This window comes from Poromitra crassiceps (assembly GCF_964638095.1).
Source record: "Poromitra crassiceps genome assembly, chromosome: 2".
Lineage (NCBI taxonomy): Eukaryota > Metazoa > Chordata > Actinopteri > Beryciformes > Melamphaidae > Poromitra > Poromitra crassiceps.
The window spans coordinates 104,481,671-104,499,170 of NC_139624.1; the positions used below are offsets into that span (position 1 = coordinate 104,481,671).

General features: G+C 44.2%; 2 protein-coding genes across 2 annotated transcripts in view; both read left to right on the forward strand.

Moving 5' to 3' along the window:
* The window catches only part of sh3kbp1 (SH3-domain kinase binding protein 1), a 64,133-nt gene extending 61,728 nt beyond the window's left edge, over positions 1-2,405 (forward strand). Inside the window, exons 18-20 of the mRNA XM_083632337.1 lie at positions 145-359; positions 513-576; positions 1,202-2,405. Of these exons, the coding sequence (XP_083488463.1) occupies positions 145-359; positions 513-576; positions 1,202-1,240 (318 nt within the window). The 3' untranslated portion in view covers positions 1,241-2,405. The remainder of the gene's footprint in view (positions 1-144; positions 360-512; positions 577-1,201) is intronic.
* A 13,753-nt stretch (positions 2,406-16,158) lies between these two features.
* map3k15 (mitogen-activated protein kinase kinase kinase 15) overlaps positions 16,159-17,500 on the forward strand; it is a gene marked incomplete at its 5' end in the record, with an annotated part of 56,108 nt that continues 54,766 nt past the window's right edge. The window contains one exon of the mRNA XM_083650625.1: positions 16,159-16,483. Coding sequence (XP_083506751.1) covers positions 16,159-16,483 — 325 coding nt within the window. The remainder of the gene's footprint in view (positions 16,484-17,500) is intronic.

Consider the following 17,500-nt stretch of genomic DNA (forward strand, 5'->3'; position numbering starts at 1 on the left):
TCTGTTAAACAGTTGAATTGTTGGATGTCAATAAGCTGTTGAAATGTTACAAATTCTCTGTCGCCTCTCTGTAGGTGGACTCTCCAAATAAAGGGTTACCTCAAATTCTTCTCATCCCTGATCTGCCTGTGTGTTTGCCCTCAGGTTCCCGACAGTAAATCGGCATTGCCCCCCAAGCCGGCTGTGCTGCCCCCGCCCAGCAGCCCGGGCTTCCGGTCCACCTCGCCCTCCTCCTCCTCTGCTCTGAGCCCCTCCCCCGAGCTGCGGCTTTCCCCTCTGACCCCGCCCACGTTGGATGAGCTCAGGCACCAGCTCAGAGACCTCAGGGCCTCCGTAGACCTGCTCAAGAACCAGCACAGGTGTGTGTGTGGGGGTGGGTGTGTGTGTGGGGGTGTGTGTGTGGGTGTGTGTGTGGGTGGGTGTGTGGGTGGGTGTGTGTGGGTGGGTGGGTGGGTGTGTGGGATGAAACAGAGTCTGACGGTGATGTGTTTGTGTACGTTTGTGTATTTCAGACAGGAGATGAAGCAACTGGCTAGTGAGCTGGATGAGGAGAAGAAGATTCGTATTAGTTTACAGGTGAGATCCCTGAATAATGTTAATTATAAATGATTGGATTTACCGTACATATCGCTTTTCACGGCACCCAAAGCGCATATCAGGATATTAGTGTGTGTGTGTGTGTGTGTGTGTGTGTGTGTGTGTGTGTGTGTGTGTGTGTGCGCGTGTACGTGGAACTCAACTCATCCATCACCGATGTGTGGCACCCACCTGGGTGATGCACGGCAGCCAGTTTGCACCAGAACTCTCACCACACACTAACACACACACACACTAACACACACACACTAACACACACACACTAACACACACACACTAACACGGTGGAGAGTTGAGGACTGAAGCCAATTAGATATGGAGGGGTGGTTAGGTGGCCATGATGGAACGAAGGCCTGTGTGCAGTAGCGGAGGGTACACCGTGGTAGTCAAGATGTGTGTGTGTGTGTGTGTGTGTGTGTGTGTGTGTGTGTGTGTGTGTGATTTATTCTGATATTTACTCTTTATGTATGCGGTTTGCAAGGACAACTGATTGGATCAAAGCAAGATCCAAAATGTGGTTAAAAAAAAAGGGACTCAGGGAAAAATGTAATTGGAAAGTTAACACTGTGCAGGAAAAGAACTGATCGCTGTGTGTGTTCAACAGATGGAAGTAGAGCACATAAAGAAGAACCTGCCGAAATGAAAACAAAAAGCACCCTCATCGGCACACTCTGATGACATCACCACGCCGGAGGCCCGGCATTTGAAGACATTGTCAGTGTTGGCCGAGACACTCAGCCAAACAAGTGTTGTGCCAAATGTCAACAACAACATCAACAACAATACAGGGCCATGGAATCAGCCACCTCCCCCTCACCCCTCTGCACCGCCTTATCCTGTGTTTACATCTCTATGTTTGTTTCTTTTGAAGAGGCTTCTCTGTTTGTTTACCGCTATCTTTATTGGAGCTCGCCGTGCCACTGGCACTGACCTCGGCCCGTCGCTGTGTGTTGCCACGGTTACAGAACGATGACACAGAGCTGCGGTTGTCCTGACAACCTCACCGGTACTGTTGTTTCTAGGTGTGACGGAAACTTGGAACTCAAGATGAACTCGATGATGATGAACTTCAGATGTCCTCTGTGCTCTTCTGTCTCCACTCTGTGGCCTTCGCCTCTTATCCATGTGTGTGTGTGTGTGTGTGTGTGTGTGTGTGTGTGTGTGTGTGTGTGTGTGTGTGTTTGTTGTGGTATTTCTATCCTTGTGAGAACCAGAGTTTTAGAGAAGGGGGCAACCTCCGCAGCTGCAAAATGAAGCCGGAAGTACCTTAAACGTGCATTATTTCTAATAGCCAGCAGGGGGCGACTCCACTGGCTGCAAAAAGAGGTCAGATTGTATAGAAGTATATGGGAAATGACCCCACTTCTCACTTGATTTATTACCTTCTTCAATACAGCATGATGTTTATTTTGTAAATTTTGTTCAATTTAGAGTCAAACGGCAGGTAAAATGCCAAACTCTGCTTCAAAACCAGAGTGCACAAACTAATGGGTGTCACGCTGACTACATCCATTATGTGTTAGAATGGTGTATGCTTTGAGACCTTTGGAGTGGGGTTATTTGGGCCGGTTGTCATTTCTTGAAGAGGCTGGTTTAGGGTCAGGATTTGGGTTTAGGTGTAAGAGTAAGGGTAGTATTAAGGTTCCGAACAGTAACATCTCATACCTGCAATATAATCTCTCTTTTCTCCTTATATTTATATTTTTATCATTTGTAGTCATATACTACATCTCCTAAAAAATGAGAGCACTGTTCTCAGTGAGACCCCCCTTGTATAAATAAAGGTTAATAAAAAAAAAAAAAAGCCCTGTAGTTTTGTATGCCTGCAAATTTGAACTTCATCCCCCAAAAAAGCTTCTTAGCACAGACATAGTATATTAAATTGAGAACATTACCTTCTGGAAACCTGGAAAGCACAATACATTATTCCTTTTGCTCTGCTACCCCCAGAAACCTTGTGGAAAAACCTCTTTGATGCTTCCAAAGTCGAACACACCTCGCGCTTCCAGTGCGTTTCAGACTTCAGGTTTAGATTAGTGAAGGCTTAAGTATAGTTTAGAGTTTGGACTTGGGTTTAGGGTTAAGGGTCACCGAATGAATGTAGTCGATGGAAGGTCCTCACAAGTGTAGTAAGACAAACGTGTGTATGCCTGTGTGTGTGTGTGTGAGAGAGAACATGTGTCATCGTTTGCCTCCCTTCCTTATACGTGCACAGAATCTATGGCAACCCGTCACTGTGGCCTTCCTGTTTCTGACTCCAAATCTTTTTCCTTTCTTTCTTTCTTTCTTTCTTTCTTTCTTTCTTTCTTTCTTTCTTTCTTTCTTTCTTTCTTTCTTTCTTTCTTTCTTTCTTACAACAAAGAAAACTGCTACAACTAAGGCTACAAGTTGTTTTCTTGACTTGGTCTTTTCTCTCCAGGATAGTGATAAATATATATACTTTTATACTGTATTTCAGTGTAATAAAGATGCTATTATGTACTGTACGTGTGCAGATTTTAATAAAAGAAAAACACAAAAACAAATAATTCACAATGAACTGTCTCTGTCAATGAAATACTGTATGTGTGTGTGTGTGTGTGTGTGTGTGTGTGTGTGTGTGTGTGTGTACCCACACCATACATGCGTTGGAGCATTATGTTCCATTCCATTGCTCTTTACTCTGTTGGTTCAAGTCATTGGTAGTCTTGCATAATGACTGCCATAGAGCACTGTGTGTGTGTGTGTGTGTGTCAGCCAGATAATGGCTCCACCCCCCCCCCTCTCTCTCTCTCTCCATCTGTGTGGCGTATGGAAACTGGACCTATAGTCTCAGGTCATTGAAGGTCTGAGCAAAGGAGAAGTGCAAGTGAATCAGCCCTGAACTTCCATTTAATATGCAATACAAAACTACTGTCACAGCATTAACTGCTCACAACACAACACACTGACCACAGAAAAAGGAAAGGCACTCCTTATGGACCTCAACAACTTAAGGATAATCTGAAGGATAAATGGGCAGCTGGTGTAAAGCCATAAATTAGTTCCCAAAGTGGCAAATGACTTGAAAGAATCCTTGAAGATCCTCAGTAAAATAAGATAAAAAATAATTGACATACTACATACATGTAGGCTACAGTATGCTCACAGATGTTTAATGAAGACATTCATTGATTTTGTTTGAGTATTTCAATTTAAAGATCATGCCGTTTCAACTAGAAATACTGCATCGTGGTTGTATGCCTCCTCCAACAATTGAGCACTCTACATCCATGTCTGTCCAGACTCATACAAGCACAAATACCTTGAAGCCCACAGCGCAGTGGTGCGGCCATTCAGACTTATGGCACTTTAGGCAATGTTTGGGAGGACTTCAACAACACGGCTGATCATTTTCAACATGGAAAATGGTCCTACCCCAAAATCACTTACATCCCTCCTATCCATTCCCTCTACCGACCCCTTGAATACCCCTCGGGGGTACGGTGGCTCAGTGGTAGCGCTGTCGCCTCACAGTTAGAAGGTCCTGAGTTCGATTCTCACCTGGGACACTGTGAGCGCTGTGGTTGTGTTCCCCCCATATCTTCAGTGCCTACTGCCCAGGTGCCAGGTGGGTTATCTCGTCGTAAGGCCGTTCTCTCTGTGTGCAGTTTGCATGTTCTCCCCGTACCCCCCAGGGGGTTCCTCCGTACATAACCCCCCCCCCCCCCACCAAAAACATGCAGAAGATCAGATCGTCATCGTCATCCGACCAGTGACGACAACATCCAAAGTTGGTCCCCGGGCACTGTACGAGAAAGCGACCACTGCTCCTGGCCTGCCCCTCGTAGGAAAGGACATGCCTGGATGGGTTAAATGCAGAGGACACTTTTCACCGGCCACCGTCAGCATGAGTGTGTCAGCATGAGTGTGTTGTGGCCGCATGCATGTATTGTGGTGTTCGTGTGACAATAAAAGACGGGCTTGTCCGTTACGAGAGTTTTTTGAACCCTCTCTACGACCTTCCTATCCCTATTCCCTAAGACCCATTTTCCCTAGCCCCGCCCCTTACTGATCACGCCCCCTCCCACCACCGACATCCCCCTAGATATTCCCCCAAACCATCTCTTGAATCCTGACTCTCTAGGACCGTCATATAGACAAGTTTCCTGGGCACTTCCGGTTTGCTTCCGGACTCGGCCGCGAGATGTCTGTCTCTTCCGGTGTTTGTGAATACAGAGAAGCGTAACGTACTAGCGTAGTAGCCATAGCGACTGCCGAAAAAATGCAAACTTGGGATCATTCTCTGAGTCTCCTGTCTAACGAAAGAGTGTCTATCCCACACCCGTTGACAGTGGACACATGGGAAGATAATATGTGTAAATGGCCGAACGTAACTACAGGCAGGATTATAGCGTATTTTGAGGAATCAATGGCGGTGGACGGCAACGCCATGAACAATCTCAAAAGCTCCGAAGCGTACCAATATACACATGGGCTCTGGAGAACACCAGGGGTTTCCCAGCGAATTGATGATTTGTTAATCTGAATTACTAGATTAGGCTGTATACTGTATACCTTTACAGTCTATGGTATATACACTAAGCATATTTATTCACTAAGCATTACTTTTTTTCAGACAGGTAAACATCGGGGAGGCTGATCCAAGCATTAGCTCAACACTGCAGTGCTAGCATCTGCAGTGCTAGCTAGCTAACTAGCATTACATCAGGCAATGCTACAAAGTAAACACACACAAAACCAACACAACGTAGCCAAATAATAATAACATGGATGATCAGCTATATCGTTGCTAACATGATAACTACCCAGCGAGCTAGCTTACCCGGCAATTCAGCAGCAGTGCCTCGCTCCAGTCTGCGTCTCTTTTTCTGAGGAGGCCGCACGTATCCTAGCCACAGTTCAGGGAAAGGATTCTCTTTGGTTGGCTTTTTGTCCACAAAGTGGGGAGAGCAAAACAAAAACGTTTTTCGGCGGCTTCTTCAGATTTAAAGCCTTCAGCCACATCCGTGAATCCGAATCCTCAGCTGATTTTCGGTAGAAGGAATACAGTCGAGTGCAGGGACAAAGCCGTTTGGTAGCGGGCTGATGCTCAAAACACTGTCGATCCAACCACTCGTTCAGGCGTTTCTGCGTATTGTGACAGCCACGCACTGCACAATGTGTTCCAGAATAACCCACTGTTAATAATGTCTGCTAACGTTAGTGTAGCTGATGTTAGCAATCGTTGTAAAAAAGTTCGGATATTTTGGCTGCTGCCCTCTGATGTGCTCGCTGCTGTGCACGCAATGTGGACGGAAGCCGGGGACATATAAGGCTGCTATGGCGCCGCCCTATGCCAGCGCTGGGAAACTTGTCTATATCCCTAGCTACAGCCCCTTTTCCCCAGCCCCTCCCCCTTCCTTGACCCCCACACCCCCCACCACCCACATCCCCCTAGCCACTCTCTAGCCACCCCTCAAACCCCGGCCCTCTACATCCTTCCTATCCCTAGCTATGGCCCCTTTTCCCTAACCCTGCTCCTTTCCCTCACCACACCCCCTCCCACCACCCACACCCCCTACCAAACCCTTGAATCCCGACCCTACGACCTTCCTATCCCTAGCTATGGTCCCTTTTACCTAGCCCCGCCCCCCTTCCTTGATGGAACAGACGGACATGCGGCCACAGTGACCTTGAACTTTGACCTTTGTCCACCAAAATCTAACCAGTTCATCCTTGAGTCCAAGTGGATGTTTGAGCCAAATTTGAAAAAATTCTCTCAAGGTGTTCCTGAGAGATCACATTAACGAGCATTGGACGATTCGGACAGATGGACATACAGACAGACGGACAACCTGAAACCATAACAGCCCAAACACACCAGACGCCTATCCTACACTGAAGCAATGGACCTTATTCACACCGCGGCCATCTTGGGATAACGTCACCCACTGGTTGGGAACGCAACGAGACTCTCATCCAAACTCCTGTCTGAACATGGGAGCAGTAGACCAAAAGTTTGAGTTCTGTCACACCAATTTCGTTTGATCACATCGATAAATGGGCAGATGAATGTGTAGAGGATAAAAAAAAGGGTAACACTACAATAACGTACACAAATAATGTAGTAGTTAGGCTACTAGTAAACTAATCATTAACTAATAGTTAGTTAATGAGTAGTTAATGTATAATTTGTCATTAGTCAATCACTAGTTAATCATAGTTAATGAGTAGGCTAGGTAATCATTAGTTAATGATTACTATCTAAGTTCCTGAGTAGAGTAGTTAATCATTACTTAATGATTACTAAATGTCAGCTCATGAATATAGTAGTCAATCATTAGTTACTGATTAGTCGGTCAGTTCCATGAGTAGAGTAGTTAATCGTTCGTTAATGATTAATAAATGTCATTTCGTGAATATATTAGTTAATCATTAGTTAAGGTCACATTGTGAGTATAGTAGTTAATCATTAGTTCATGATTAGTTGTTAGTTCCTTAGTAGAGTAATTACCCATTAGTTAATGGTTAGTCAATGGTCAGTTTGTGAGTATATAGTTAATTGTTAGTTACTCATTACTTAATTATTACCTGTCCATTAGTTACTCTTTTTGTGTACCCTATTGTAAAGTGGTGCATCATACTCAGTAGTTTATGAATACTGAATTATTACTGAATTATTATCTGTCTATTAGTTAGTCTTTTTGTGCACCCTATTGTAAAGTGGTGCATCATACTCAGTAGTTTATGAGTACTGAATCATTACCTGTCCATTTGTTACTCTTTTTGTGTACCCTAATACAGTGGTTCTCAAATGGGGGTCCGCGGACCCCCAGGGGTCTGCGAAAAGTTTTTAGGTAAAAAAATAATAAAATGTAATTAAAAAATAAAATGCTACATGTTACTTATTCCTTCTCAAACTACTTCCTACATGGTGCTAGTCTATCAAAATATCTTGGCTGTCATTGATTGTGTTGCATTGTGGTTTTCTGTACTGTTGACAAATTGTGATATTGTAAGTCGCTTTGGACAAAACAAAAGCGTCTGCTAAATGACGTAATGTAAATGTAATGTAATAAAAAAAAATATATATATATTTTTTTTTGCAAAATCTTCATAGTTCAACGAAAATAGTTTATGCTTTAAATCTAAAATGGTTCATGGATTAACATAGAATAGGTCTCTTCGCAGACGATATTATAGTATATCTTCAGGATCCTAACACAACCTTCCCTAGACTTATGACCATTTTGGAAAACTACGGACGAATGTCCGGATATAAGTTGAATGTCTCAAAAACTCAGGTCCTCGCTTTTAACTTTTCTCCCGATAGAATATTTAGGCAAAGTTTTAGGCTGGAGTGGAGGAACGAGTCAATAAAGTACCTGGGGGTGGTAATTACACATGACCTAACCAGACTGTACGAAGTAAATTACAATATAATTAATGATAGGTTACAGATTGACTGGTCAAGGTGGTCAACACTAGTGCTTGATTTCAGCTCCAGAATAGAAGTGGTCAAAATGAATGTTCTACCGAGGCTATTGTATCTCTTCCTGTCTCTACCGGTTAGGGTGCCGGATTCACAATTCAAAGCCTGGGACAAGCAGATATCGCGATTTATATGGGCGGGTACCAGGCCGAGGGTTAAATTTAAATCACTTCAGGTTAGCAAAGAAAAGGGTGGCCTGGCACTGCCGGAACTGAAAGGATATTATTATGCGGCTCAAATGAGGTACATAGTATACTGGTGCGCCTCGGCGTACGAAGCCAGATGGAAAAATATTGAGATGACTTTGGGGCAGGGCCGGCCCCAGGCTAGACTGGGTGAAAAAGAGAAAGCGAATCAGAGGGGAGATAACATCATAATAGAGGAAACCCTACACATATGGAGAGAGGTGGTCAAGAGATACAAACTGGAGGGAGATACTAAACTTTTGATTTGGCCTTCACAATCTCCAAGCTTTGGGCCTGGTAGACTAGATAAAACATTTTCGAGATGGAGGGAAAGAGGTGTGACAGCCATTTGCACACTTTTAGATGGACAGGAGTTTGGGTCCTTTGTGAGCTTCAAGAGGGAGTTTGACCTGGGAGAGGGAGACATGTTTAGATATTTACAGTTGAGGCATTTCTATGAACACGAAATTAAGAAAGATGTTTCTGCAGAGGGTAACGAGGTGGTGGAACTACTGATGAGAGCATACAAACACACACCTACCAAGATTGTTTCCAGGCTATATAGATGTTTTCAGAATAGGACTGGGGATAACACACTGTATATTATGGAAAAGTGGAAACGTGAATTAGGCATTGACATCTCAGAGAGTGAATGGTACTCCATGTGCGAAACACAACAGAAATCTACATACTCCAGGGGCTGGAGAGAATTTGGTTGGAAAAACATAATTCGCTATTTCATTACACCTCTAATCAAAAGCAAACAGATTCGTGAACAGCAAATATGCTGGAGAAAATGTGGCCAGGTGAATGCCAATCACTCTCATGTTTTCTGGGCATGTATGAAAATTCAACTATTTTGGGAGAATATCACACAGATTATACAGAAGGTGTTGGGATACGACTTTCCAAGAGAACCACAGGTTGTGTATCTAGGGCTAATTGAAGAAAGTATCCCTCTGGATGATATTTATTTGTTCAAGATTATGACCCTGGCCGGGAAAAAAGCCATTACAAGAAGCTGGTTAAAGGAAGATCCCCCGGGGGCAGAGATATGGAAAAACATTGTGGAAGAGATCCACTCCATGGAAGAACTGACTTGTCGCCTGAGAACGAAGGCTAAAACACATGACAACCGTTGGTTGAAATGGGTGGTCTACTGGGCACAAAATGACTGAAGGCCCTAACTGAGCCATCTAAGTAAGTCGAAGAAGAGGAGAGTTAACAGAGATCCCCCCCCCTAGTGGGCTCTGGTTTGTTTATTTGTTTATTAGTTTATTTGTTTATTTGTTTGTTTCATGGCTGTCATTTCATCACCGATGTATATCACCAATAGGCTGTCGAAGTTCGACCTAATTGTTTTATTTACCTGTTGTGTGAAGTGATAGGTATGTGTGTGGAAAAAAGGAAAATAAAGAGTTAAAAAAAAAAAAAAGGTTCATGGATTACATTCTAATAACAAACCAATCAAATTAAAAGTCAAGCACGTTACCGTGGAAACAATTAAGCTTAGCCCAAAATCACAAATCAGAATGAGGGGGTCCCTGGTATATTTTCTATCTTGTAAGGGGTCCTTGGCTGAAAAACATTTGAGAACCTCTGCCCTAATATAAAGTGAAATATATCCTTATCAAATAAACACTCACTCCAGGTGAGATTTGAACCCTTAGGCCCTAGCTTGTTACATTGTAAGTCTGGTTCTCTTCCATCTGAGCTAACCAGCCTGTTGCTTGGTAGAGCCATGGATATGTAGAGCCGGAGACCAAGTATTATAGTTTTGAAGGTATATTCCACCCAAATACTACTTTCTGTCCAAGTACTTATAGTTTTGAAGCTATATTATGTGCTTTAAAACACAAGTACTTAGACATAAGTAGTATTTGGCTGAAACATACCTAAGTACTTGGACATGAAGTAGTATTTGGGGGGCGGCATTAGCATTAGCTCAGGAGGTAGAGCTGTCGCCTGGGAATAGGAAGGTTCCCCGTTCGAGGCTGGCTCCTCCCGGCAGTGTGCCGAAGTGTCCTTGAGCAAGACACTGAACCCTTAACTGCTCCCGACTAGCAGTTAGCGCCCTGCATGGCTGCAGACGCCGTCTGTGTGTGAATGGGACGGGTGAATGTGAGGTATTCATGTAAAAGCACTTTGGGTAGTCGATAGACTACATAAAATGCGCTCTATAAATACAGTCCATTTAAAAGTATAAGTATTTGGAGAGAAGGTAGTATTTGGGTGGAATATATCTTGAAAACTATAAGTACATGAACAGAAAGTAGTATGTGGATAGAACATAATACTTTGTCTCTGGATCTACAGATCCCTAGTATGGCTCTACCAACTAACAGGCTGGTTAGCTCATGGTAGAGAACCAGCCTTACAATTTAACAATCCTGGGGTTCAGGGTTCAAATCTCACCTGGAGTGGGTGTTTATTTGATAAGGATATCTTTCACTTTATATTGGGGTACACAAAAAGAGTAACAAATGGAATGCAAAACAGAGTGCTTCTAGTGTGAATGGCAAGGCTTCTGTGACGCGCTGCTTCTGAGATCCTTTTGGTGAACCAAGCATAATGCCTCCAGCCCAGCTATCGCTGACGGAGGCATAAAAGCCCATGATTTTTACATGCAGTTTCAGACCAACTCAAATTAAGGTTCAACTGGATTTAAAACCTTTAAAGGGGGACTAACCCCCCAGATATGTAACAAAACGGTGATTTGAAAAACCTATGGGAAAAACCAAGAAATTACGTTTCCTCTTGTCTATACTATACTCTTTGGCTGTGCTCAGCTCAGGAATTTTCTCCGGAAATTGACGCTGTAGAAAAGGGCCCATAATGGCCCACCGTCAGGCCTGTTCTTGGGGCAGTCGATGCCCACCAGCCGGCGCGCCAACGACGTAATGATGATGACATCATCAACGATGACACCGATGATGTCATAGCATAGAGTTCACCTGTGAGGTCATCGGCGATGTCAGACATAACACCGATGATGTCATAGCTCCCTCGAACGTTGTGACATCACCAATGACATGATGTCATACACCAAAATGGGGATATAAACAAAGTGTTCTGTGACGCTATACACATCCGAGAGATTCCTTCTACTTCCATACATCTTCAGGTATTCTTACTTCCTTCATAATGTCAACCATTAGCACAACCAATTCCGAACTCGAGCTGAATCCTGGCTATCTTACAACCAGCCAGGTCCTGGTGACCGACTGCCTTACACCCAGACAGGTCACCAGTGGTAATTCAACCGCGTCCGAGGACCGACATCTCGGTCCCTATCTCCATCCCTGTGATTCTGACCGATCACAGCTCGTGAGCCCTCATCTAAGATCCAGCACACTTCACGAGGCAAGCCCAAAGGCTTCGCCCCCAGCAAGCACACAAGCTTCGCTACAGACGCCATGACAGTTTGCCCACCGCCTCGAAAATAATTTATATGAGAGCTGCAATATCTTTATAAATATCAACAACTAGCCAACGCTGGTGGCCTGTATGGAAACAGCGTTGCTCAAAATGGTTGAAAGTTATATCAATTTGGCTATTCAGTGGCGAACTAGAAATTTTATTATTTTTCTCCCATGTATGTGTGTGGCGGCTTGTCTAACTACGTTAAAAGAGACTAGTGACGCGAGAGCGCAGCACAGCACAATAGTCACGACAAACGCCCCGCTCTCACGCTCATGTAATCACAATGCGAGATTTCTCCACGTCATTCCCTCATCCAACTTGCTATATACCGCGCCATGAAATCCGTTTTAAATTTTCGTTTCGCCCTTTTCCATGATTCTTGTCAAAAGTTTGCACCTCTCCTATTCCTCTCCAGCGCAGAGTGCAGAGCTTCACCGGGCTACTGGAACATTGGTCAACAAGGGTGCCATTGGTCACCCTTCACGTCTCTGTGTGGTTTTTATCAAATGCAACCAATGGAAAAGCATTAAAACGAGCTTGTGAGTAAATCTTGTAACGCCATTCGCCCTCAATCTGTCAGTCAAACCTAGAAATTCGTCACCTACCTCCGTATGTACCCCCCCACGCAGGACCGTAAACCCAGAAAAGTCACACGGCAGACGTGCTGTGTATTTCTGATATCGTTTTGACTAATCCTGGCTTCCTCTGAGGTTAATAGATCAATCAAATGTTTTCCAGTTATTCCTAGGCTGCAAACTTGTTTTAACATGCAAATCGGAGTGTTTTCTGACGAGAATAAAGTAACGTTAATGCTACGTTATGTCAGACTGTTCTCACCCCATGCCCAAGCCCCCGCCTCGGCCATGAGAGCCGAGGAGGGCTGCTGCTGCTGCTGCGCGCGGCCCGGAGCTTGGGGCTCGTGCATGAGCATACGACTCTGTCCCGCCTGACTGGCCGTGAGAGAGTGCTTCCAACTCGGACTGATAATATAAACAACATCATTTGAGCTTATCCAGGTAAGATATTAATAAAGTAATCACACATTCAGTGGGAAACTAACTATAATTAAAACATGTGCCAACTTTGACGACGTTTGGTTCAGTATTTTAAGAGCAAACAGGTTTTTTTTACTTCCTGAAAAGTGGCTGTTTTGGAGATTCGAGGTCCTGGAACGACAGCGACGATATATGGAATTCTGGACAAAATCATATCTAGGCTACATAAAAAAATAAAAATAAAATCAGATTTGCATCTGAGAGACTAAATCTCATCATAGGGCTCCTTAGTATGAAAAAGGTTGGGAATGATTTACAGCAACACAATGCCATGTCCTTCCTTTTATGATTATAGTGGCGTTTATTGATAGTATTGTGTTACATAGAAGTTGGTAGGAAAATAACAGGCGATTGTAATCAATTAACAGGTGATTAACAGGTCAAGTGACATCATGGGAATAGGCTTGGAGTTGTGAGGAGCCAAAAGGGTACAGGGGGAGTAGGGGAGTAACTATCTTGAAATCCAATAGTCTTTGGGGACAACGTGACGTCAGGTTGTACCAAATCTCCCATTCATTTGAGGGCAAAAAAAAAAGCAGTGTTCCACCCATAGAGGGCGCTTATGCCACTTATGCTGCTGAAAAATGATACAAATGGTAGAATGGCAACAGTTTGCTCTCAAATGTGGAAATTTTGACCAGCATTCTTCACACATCACCCCCAAAGTCATAGTGGTTAAAAGCTGAAAAAAGTGTTTTGGGGGTTAGTTACACTTTAAAGAAAATGTTAGGCCTACTCATTTTTCTGGGGACCCTGAATCCCTTCACCCCACCCCTGGTGGACCCAATTTTGGGAACCAGTGTGCTTGCCTGTGTGTCATAGCCAGTGACAGTATGCTATGATATCGCCTTTGGCAATCAACAAGGTCCCGGGTACCAACACATACCGGCCCGTAACAGAGTGTATTCATCTGAGCTGCCAGGATATTTTGGCTCCGGTTCTGTTCTGCAATGGGAAATGTGAACACTGCAGAAAATATCCATCGTACACTAATAATTTAGTCTGGTATCCAGGCTTGAAATCGTATTTCCTTTGTTAGAAAATTATTAGATACTAGAAATGTGTGCACATTTCTAGGGTGGAGGAGAATCTGGAGAGGATGCGCCATGGGGTTTGTGTGTGTGTGTGTGTGTGTGTGTGTGTGTGTGTGTGTGTGTGTGTGTGTGTGTGTGTGTCTTGTCTTCAGTTCTTCTTTTTGGTGTTTTATGGCAGTTGGCATCCTTTATGTTGCATTACCGCCTCCTTCTGGACTTATCCATCCATTCTTCTTCTGTGGTGTTGTATGCCAGTTGGCATGCTTTATTACTGCCTCCTTCTGGATTTATCCATCGACTGTTTCCCTACATTCTGTCCCTTAAGTTCAATGTGAATATTGATCATTAGATTTTTAAGTGATTGGGCTTTTATAGGCTAGTGTTTTTTCAATTGAGCCATGGTTGCGCTGGCCTGTGGGTGGCGCAGTAGCGCAATTAGTACTAGCCTAATGACCTTATTTCAAACAATAGAAGAGAAAGAGATGCAGGTAGACATTAACAAGTGGCAATGCTAACAACAAAGATGGCTAAATATCTGAAGAGGCAACATAGCCTACAGACTGGAGTTGATCCTCCTGATCAAAGTCCTTCTAGACCTCCCAGATGATCGAGCCCAAGCCCAGTACAAGCAAGCACGGGTCTAAAGAAAGCAAAAACGGTGAGCTCACAGAAACGTAGCCAAGATGCTATGATAATCTTCCATTCTGTAACATTTGGGGTGCGTGGCGGTGTGCCGTCATTCAAATGTGTGCCAGTGCCATCATAATATGGCACAAAAAAGGTTGAAAAACACTGAGATGTATTGATTGCTAGCCTATAATGTAGGCTAATTGTATTGATCTCTACTTGTAAACAAAACGAAGTTGCGGGGCTGCAGAGACAAATCATCTAGTTCCCAGTGCAGTCTAATTTGTTTAAGTCAGTGCACCAAGGGCAGAACAAGCCCAAGCATAAAGACAATGAATCAAGTCCCTGAAATGAGTTACTTTGCATTTGAAAAAAGCTTTTACCTCAGCCGCCCCGCTGGCTCTTTCTCAGTCTGAAATGAGATTATTATAGAATAGGCTAGTAGTAGGCTAGCTAGATCAATACTTTTTGCAGCGGGGTGATACAATTTGGCAGGAGGAGCTGCTTGAGCAGAGGAGGGGATTAGAAAGACAGACCGTTTTATATTTAGACAGACACGCGATAACGGTAGTTTGGCCATGCGGTGGAGACTGAACCCGCAGCACCACCAGTAATATGAAAAAGTGTGCCAAAGAAGTCTATAGGCTACATTCATTCTGGAAGAAGCTCACCAACCCGGTGTTATGCCAAAACAGGATCATTTATTTGAAGATTAGCCTACTGTGACGGGAACCTGCCTGGGCTACTACATAATTATACCGGAGACATTTGTACTCTTTCTCTCCTCCCTCTTCCAGGCGACATCTCTCTCCCTCTCTATCCAGTGGTAGGCTGATCTAGTCGGATCCAGTCTTGGTATCTGGACTTTTTGGTGCGAGATAATCGGGAGGGAGATGATGTGAGTTAATGAGGCGGAGATGCAGGCAGACAAACCCAGACGCGCTCCTCTCCACCGGCGACAGGTGCGCAACAAGTGAGAGCGAGGAGGACAAGACCGAGGATATAACGGGAACAAGGAGAGTGAAGAGAAGGCAAGAAGTGCAGTAAGTAGACTAACCGCCAGAATAAAACGTTGGCATTGTATGTGTCTGCAAACACGGATACGTATAATCTCAACGTACATTTGAAACAAAACGGCATGTAAAACGTGGCATTTTACGTTTCTGCAAACGATGGATAGCCTACAATCCCAAACATGAATTTGAACCAAAACAGTGATTGATTTGAAAACCTCAGAGCCTTTCCAATGTTAAAGCAAATAAAACAAGTTTAACAACTTTGGTGTTTAGGCAAGTAAAACAATTTTGGGAAATATATTATGGTTTGGGTTAGGCTTAAATAACCAAAGTTAAAAGTGATTTACTGTTGAAATGTAGAGTTTGAACACATGTAGCCTAGTCAGCGGGTAGTGCTGTGCAGTGAGTAGGCCTAAAGACAGATGCTAGAGGCAATGGATTTGAGCCTCCTTGCTAGAGCGTCCCGTTCCATGCCAGAGGTTCTCAGTTCGATCCCCAGCTGCAGGGGGTGTCCCTGTCCAACATGGCTAGCAGACTCTATAACACTGATACATGCCTCTAGAAACATATGCAACACGTTTTTGGTTAAGAAATGTTGATATTCTATACGATTGCAGAAATGTTTTATGTGGTCTTGTGGTTTTGACCTACAACTGAACATTTGTAGAAAATATAGTAGGATTGTGTATCGCCATTAAAGAGATATGTGATTTTTGGTCCGTATCGTCCAGCCCTAGGAGACACAGGCGCTTTCCAGGTCCAGTCATGATGGAAACGGGCCCCATGATGAGTGCGCAGGTCTCCGACCCGGGAGGAGAGCACCTGGCTGGGGGGATGTGCATGGTGGACCGGGACCGGGACCGTGAGAGAGGCGAGGTGTCCAGCCCGAGCCCCTCGGCCAAGCAGCGCTCTCTGCGGGCAGTGTACGTGCTGAACGACGGGCTGAAGGCGGTGATGGCCAGCAGCCCGGAGTCGGGCGCGCTGCAATGTCTCCAGCGCGCCTGCGACGCAGAGAGCGCGCTGCTCACCACCGTCACCTTTGGACGACTGGACTTTGGAGAGACATCAGTGCTGGATACTTTCTACGATGCAGGTGGGTTTACTTGCACCAAAATTGGGGACACACACCAGACTTAAGAGCAGATGATTGGGGAAGGCGGCTTTGCAATTGGGGACAAAAGCCATGTCTCTAATTGGTAAAAAGCAGATTTTTGGGGTCAGTGGTTAAGGCTGGGTTAAGGGGTTAGGTTTAGGCAAGTAGTGTTTAGGGTTAGGGTTAGGGTACATTCAATTCACAGGCAACAGCTCTGGTGGACATTCCTGCAGTTAGCATGTCAATTGCATGATCACTCAAAACCTGAGACATCTGTGGCATTGTGTTGTGTGATCAAACTGCACATTTTAGAGTGGCCTGTTATTGTGAGCAGCCCAAGACAACCTGTGTAATAATCATGCTGTTTAATCATTTACAATACCAGCTACTCTCTTTTATGGTTACTAGGCTACTACTATATCCCTGTGACCCTGCCTTAACCTGAAGACCTTTGACCTATCTCTCTCTCTCTCTCTCTCTCTCTCTCTCTCTCTCTCTCTCTCTCTCTCTCTCTCTCTCTCTCTTTCTAACTAAACCCTTTTGGAAATGATTCCTTGTTCTGTCTTCATCATGCAAAGCGGACACCTTTTACAGCTCCTGGTCTGAGCCTGGCAATGAAAACTGAGCCGCTCTCAAAAGATTTGAATTGCCAGTTATTTATACCAGACTATGTCGACTATGTTGTCCACGCCTCTCAGGCCTGTTTGATCTCAAGATGATATTAAAACGTAATGGTTTCATGCACAGATTGGAGGATTTACTGCAGGCAGAAATCATCTCATTGGCAGGCTGACTTCAACCTGAATGGGCAGAATAAGAATAGCACAATTTCAAATTCTTAAATGGCAAAGAAGGATACCTGGTGACAATGACAATATGAATCACAATTGTTTCCCTCACTCATGACCATGGCATTCATGATTTTGGAAGGTCAGCAGGCAGCTAACTGTGGTACGTACAGTAGATAGCTATAGGTTAGTATTGCTAATTGAGGAAATTCTGAAGTTGCCGGAATAC